Below are 6000 nucleotides of genomic sequence, written 5' to 3' on the forward strand. Positions count from 1 at the left end.
TATAGTGGTGCCAGATCATTGAATATTTGTATGAACACAATAAAAATTCACAGCCCAAGGAAGCTGCATATAACAATTTGAATTGCTGACGACTAGAATCCTGAATAATCAAATAAAACAAATTCACACTTTTCTAAAAACATCAGATCTACTTTGCTGGCTCAAAAGTTTAAAGGAAGGGTTATAATGAGTCATTTCTCACAATTTCAAACACACTGTGAAAAGAGCTCACAAAGCAAAAGATCGATTCAGTCACAATCACATGGCTCTGAGATAGCTTATTGTTTCTTGAGAAGCTTAATTGGAATTAAAAGTCAGTTGAAAAATATTGTCACTGATGTTAACTTCGAAAAAACAAGACCAAATTCAGAAGAGAACAAGAAAATAAATAAAGCAAGCCAGTTCCCAGAAGTATTTTTCAGCTGTCTCAAGAGCCTGGGAAATTCCCCTTCCCTAAATACACACAAGAGAGGACGTGGACATTCGATGACAAAATGTATTAGACAATATTTTATTTCAGTGCTTTAGAATTGCCTGTATAGATTCACATAAAATTTTTCTTGAATCCTAAAATCTGGAACTTCTCCTCAGTCTGAATCGGGAAGAATCACTCAGCTGGTTTTTGGATTGTTTTTTTTATCAAGATAGATGACATCATTATACTATCAGCCTGATTTTCTATAGCTACTTGCACCAATGTAATGTGGATGTAAAAGTACTGTTATTCTGATCAGACAGTGTTTTACGTCCCACTTTTCGGGGCATAAGAGTATAAAGCCTTTTCTGTTTCCACAATCAAACAGTTGAACAAAAACATTACAGACTGACTGTTATATTAATGAGGCTAAAGAAAAACACAGATGGTTTCTACTAAGTGATGGAACTGAAAGTAATGATGTGCTATCTTAAGCCACTGTCCTGCAAAATCAGAGACCAGGATAAACAGAAATCTGATTATTCTAGCTGAGTAAGAAAGCTCAAATAAACACATCGTCTCTCTGTCTGAATCCTTGCCTACACTGAAAAATTGACTCATTTTAAAGACTTGTTGTCAGGAACAAGCCCCCTTGAAATAATGCTTGAAACATTGAGATTGGGCTAGCCAAAAAAAATGACTCAACACCATCTCAGAAAAAGATTTTGAGACATAACTTTTAGGAGAAGTGAGGATAACAGATCAAGTAGAAGGAACCAGAGATGTGAAATGAATTTTCTTCTGTAGGCCTTTCAGTAGTCCAGAGCATGACAAAACAAGAGCAAGAAAGGAATAGCATGTGATTTGTCCCATGTGTCCTTCCCTAGTCAATCTAATCTGCATTCAAAATGAACCAAAGAGCAACCTGAAAATATTTTAGAATCTGAAGTGTTATCTATTTTACATATAAGATTTGCAAAAAAAAAGCTTGTATTCATTTATGAATTAAGTTCATAAGTTCAGAAAATGACTAAAATAATTAACAATTAAAAATTAAAATAAAATTAAAATAACAAGTAAGGAGTAAATTTGTTCTGTTTTGATTTTTTAACTTTCATGTATACAAAATGGTTGACATGTTCTTTTACATCTAACTTGCATCCTGTTACTACTAGTATTTAGCCATAATAATATAAACAAAAAAGATAACTGCTTCTTCCCTTAGCCCAGAATTTTGACATTTCAAATAGTTGATCATTATACCATACATACAGCTTCATTAAACCACATGCCACTTAACCACATAATTTATAAAATCACAGAATTAATAAGGACTTATTTGCACAATTTTCAGTAGTTCTAGCACTTATTAGAACTAGACAGGCATGGCTGTGTTTGTGTTATTTGTGTGTGTATTTCTGGAATTATTTGTCATGAAAGTTGCTTCTTCTACTAGACCTCATCTTTTAGAGCACTAAAAAGTACTCAGAAAAACATAAGCACAGTTCTATTTAAACAGAATGGAATGTATGACAAAGGAGTCATATCTGTTTCAAGATGCCCGAACCCCCAATCTGCTAAAGAGGGAAATCCCGAGTGACTTGTGAAATTCCAAAGGCATTTTACACAGACACATAGAGAACAATCTATGTGCACAGTTTACAATTCCAACCATTACTCCAACTCCATAACTCCAGGAGTCAAACAAATTAGCATATAGAAAAGGTCTAGTAATCAAAAAATATTACTCTATTCCTTAGCCAGGACTCTTCCAGGTAATTTCTTTTTTTAGGCCTTAATCCAAACTAGTTTTAAAATGCCTCAGGTGACAGGACTCTTTCCATAACAGAGCTTCATTGGAACATTTTTCCAAATAGCCTAACTGATATATTTTTTTCAAACGCATCCAGTTAGCTGGTTTTGTACACCCTGAGGACATAGCAAATAATTTCTTTCCCTGCCTCTCCATTCAAATAATTATAAATGGCTAGAGCTTCAGCTTAGCCAAGTTCACTTACTTAGTTCTTTAAATCTTGCCCCGCACACCCCCTCCCACACGCTCTCAACATCACGCTTCTTGTCCTCACCGTCAGACCAGAAAGCCTATGCAGGCTGCGGGTCAGCAGAGCCCGCTGACAGGTGGAGGCACCAAAACACATCTTCCCTGGGCATTTGGCTACCCTAGACACCTGGAGCCTTTGCTTGTGATCACATCCTTGTGATTCTTTAAAGAGAGATTAGCTGAGAATTTTCTTGTGATCCCTGCTTTGTAAATAGTGTAGTTGCAGGCGTAGTTACTACCCAAGATGGAGCTAAGATGGCTCAGGTGATAATTTCTGGAGGCAACTGAATTCCTCTCTATGTTACTGTTTTATACATTCTTGGAAGTTGTCATCTTTTTTGGTGAGTTGACAGTCACTCCTTCCACTGCAGACATTTGGACAAGAGATTAACCCATGCCTGGATAATAAAGGACTGGTCAAGCAATTCAGACAGAATGAAAACTGTATCCTGTTACTGGCGATCAGGGAGGCAGCAGTGCTATTTTGCACTTGCCAGGTTAATCATATTCTCATTTTGGCCAATATTCCTAGAAACTCGTTTATCATTTGCAAAGCTTCATTTTGAAAGCTATGAAAAGAAAAGAGATAGCTATTCCATCTGAAGTCTGGAATAATTTATGCTGCTACAGCAATTTACCGGCATTGATCTTTGTGTAGAAATCCACCTTACATCAGTACAAGAGGAATGAGGATAAAACATGGTGCCTGAAATTGTTTTTCACTTGAGGGTTTTTTAGACAGAACAAGTTGCAGACTGTGCTGTGAGCAATCTTTTCAACCGTTATACATATCCCTCTGAAACAAGGACATGAAATCTAAAGCAAAGGACTTTGGAGGGAGGTGGGAAGGAAAATGATAGAAGCCAACAGAGCTCTGGTAACAGAGATAAAAATTTAACTCACTTTTCAGAGACAAGTATGTGTGTATATAGTAAAATTTCACCTATGGTCTTTGCATTTACAACAGGTACGTATGTCTGGCTAGCAGATTAATGGCTTGTTCTCTACAGAAATTCTGTTGCTGTTTGAATCTTCAAAATATACCTTCCCTCTGGAAAATAGTATCCTTGACTTAAAAAACAAAACAAAACAAAAAAACCCACTACTACTCCGGCTAATTTTATAACTATTTTCCTTGCATCAGAGAAATAAAGCTGCATAGAGGAACACTTAAGTAGTCCTGGTATCTTCTGTGATACTACCGGAATAATTAAGCAAGCAGAATTTGGGGCCAGTTAATTTTAGCAAATATTCTAAAGAATATTGTTCCACGTAACACAACAATTTAACTAAAACAATAGGTACATAATTGACAAAATTACATAATAATTACAGTGCTTCAGAGCAAGCTATATTAAGGTATGACTCATCACTCAATACATAAGAAGGTACAGAACTACGTCAAATCCAGCAGTGCAGGGCAGTGTAGTGTAGCTGCAGCCAAAAAGGAAGTTTAAGATCAGCAATCTCTTGCTAGGAAGGGGAGGGGGGAATATTTAACTGGAAGTATGACTATGAGTTTTGTTTTACTTTAAATGAATTAAATTAAAAATTTGACAAAGAAGGAATAACTGTATGATTATAATTAAGATGTTACATCTTTTTTCAGAAATATTTAATCCATGTTGCTATTTGAACCTCACGGTTCCTCTGGCAATATATGCAATAGTTTGTTTTATTGGAAAGGGAGAACTATTCCACTCCTCAATCGGGCAAATGACTGGTGAAGTGAAAAGGCAATGATAGAATTTTCTGAGATAATTACATTTTTTTATTAGAATACTTTATCAACGATCATTTTGAAGGAAAAGCTGTGCAGCAATCCAGCACAAACCACACACCTTCCCATGTAATATTTTGAATGATTTTCTATAATAGAATTCTACTGAAAACAATTCTTTTAAAAACTGCATGCACTGAATATATGCATCTTAGACAGAAATGTATTGAAAATTTCTTTGAATGAGCCTGATTTCTTATGCAAAAGATATACACCTTATATCTTTTTCCTATCTTTTAATAGTTTCTTTAATATCAAACATAGTCCCTATTATAAGTATTATTCAGTAGCAGAATTATCCATCATTAGCAAAGTTATTGTGCTAAGCTTTTTCTTCCAAAAAGTGTAAAATTTTGTACTCACCAGGTGTAAAATTATATCGAGCAGAAAAACCCATAGATTCCAGCTCGCCATCAGCAAAAAATTTAATCCATAGGAATCTGCCACTGGATTTTATCATAGGTGGATTTTGCTGTCCACAGAAACGTCCAATGATTGGGGAAAAGCCAAAAGGTCCATCGCGTACTTCAATATGGTCAAATTTACACTCCCAGGAAGGCTCTATGGAATATTTTTCATCGAAGTGTAGTTCAATACATTGTCTAGGGGCAGCTAGAGGTGAAAACAAAATGATATTATTATTTTCTGAACCAACACCCTTCAAACTTGAAATAGAATTAAATCAAAAATAAAATTAAATATCAAAAATTAAACAGAATCAAATATTCCAATTTTCTATTTTTCCTTAAAAACAATACTTTCTATGTTTGACAATTATGACATCTGTGCCTTTATAGATTTTACACCATTAGCTTACTTGTCTATTCTTCTCCTTTAAATAAGTGTTCACGATACTAGTTCTTAGGGAAACTAGGAGAGTTATCTACAATGTAAAGCAAAAATATGTTTTAGGAACAATTGGTTCAAATGAAAAATCTCTTTAAGAATCTTCTTTAACTGGAAAACCAGTCTTTTCAGATATTTGGGGGGGAAAGTTAATCAGAATATTTTTTACCTAGTACTCACAAAGATGAAGAAATGTCTGATCAGGACTGTAATATAACAGTAAGGACAAATTTTGTCCCTATATGTACTGAAGTCAATAACAGGCCTGAGTATAAATGCTACAGCAGAATTATTTATCATTTCATTTGAAACAGAAGAAAAGTACAGGAAATTGTCATGTAAAAAACTAAATAAAAATGAAGCAAAATTAATTATCTAACTAAGGATTATACAGTATTCTACCGAAAACGTTGAAGAAACTCTGAAGTGATCACTTAATTAGACATAAAAAATCTTTATTGATAGATATTAAGGCCAGTGGAGATCACAATGGTCTCTTACAAAGCAAAAGGGGCATAATTGCCCTGGCATCCCCTGTACAAAGAGAAATAAATGATTGGTGGAACTACGGCCTTTTGTTAAACAGGAAAACAAAAACCAACAAAGTTTTGTCTAAAAATTTTAAAACATGCAACATCCCTGGGATGTGCTGCCCCTATCCTTAATCCCTTCCACAGCTAAAAATGTGTGCCTTCAGCGTGCAGCCCCCGGATCATGGTAGGATACACGTTTTTCCTGATAGACTCATCCACTAAGGCAAGAGTTTCCTGTATCACTGCATTCCCTGCCTCTCATGCGATCATGTCCTTAGCTTTGCACATATTGAAAGAGGTTGGAATTACTACGAGCTTTGCCCGAATTACCATTCTTGTCACATTAAAGCATGCAAGACCAAAC

The 6000-nt window shown here is 35.1% G+C and overlaps 1 protein-coding gene across 1 annotated transcript in view; it reads right to left on the reverse strand.

Moving 5' to 3' along the window:
- The window catches only part of NETO1 (neuropilin and tolloid like 1), a 50876-nt gene extending 46079 nt beyond the window's left edge, over positions 1-4797 (reverse strand). Inside the window, exon 1 of the mRNA XM_067292363.1 lies at positions 4621-4797. Within this exon, the coding sequence (XP_067148464.1) occupies positions 4621-4717 (97 nt within the window). The 5' untranslated portion in view covers positions 4718-4797. The remainder of the gene's footprint in view (positions 1-4620) is intronic.
- Positions 4798-6000: the final 1203 nt, after the last annotated feature.

Source organism: Apteryx mantelli, chromosome 2 (assembly GCF_036417845.1).
Source record: "Apteryx mantelli isolate bAptMan1 chromosome 2, bAptMan1.hap1, whole genome shotgun sequence".
Classification (NCBI taxonomy): domain Eukaryota; kingdom Metazoa; phylum Chordata; class Aves; order Apterygiformes; family Apterygidae; genus Apteryx; species Apteryx mantelli.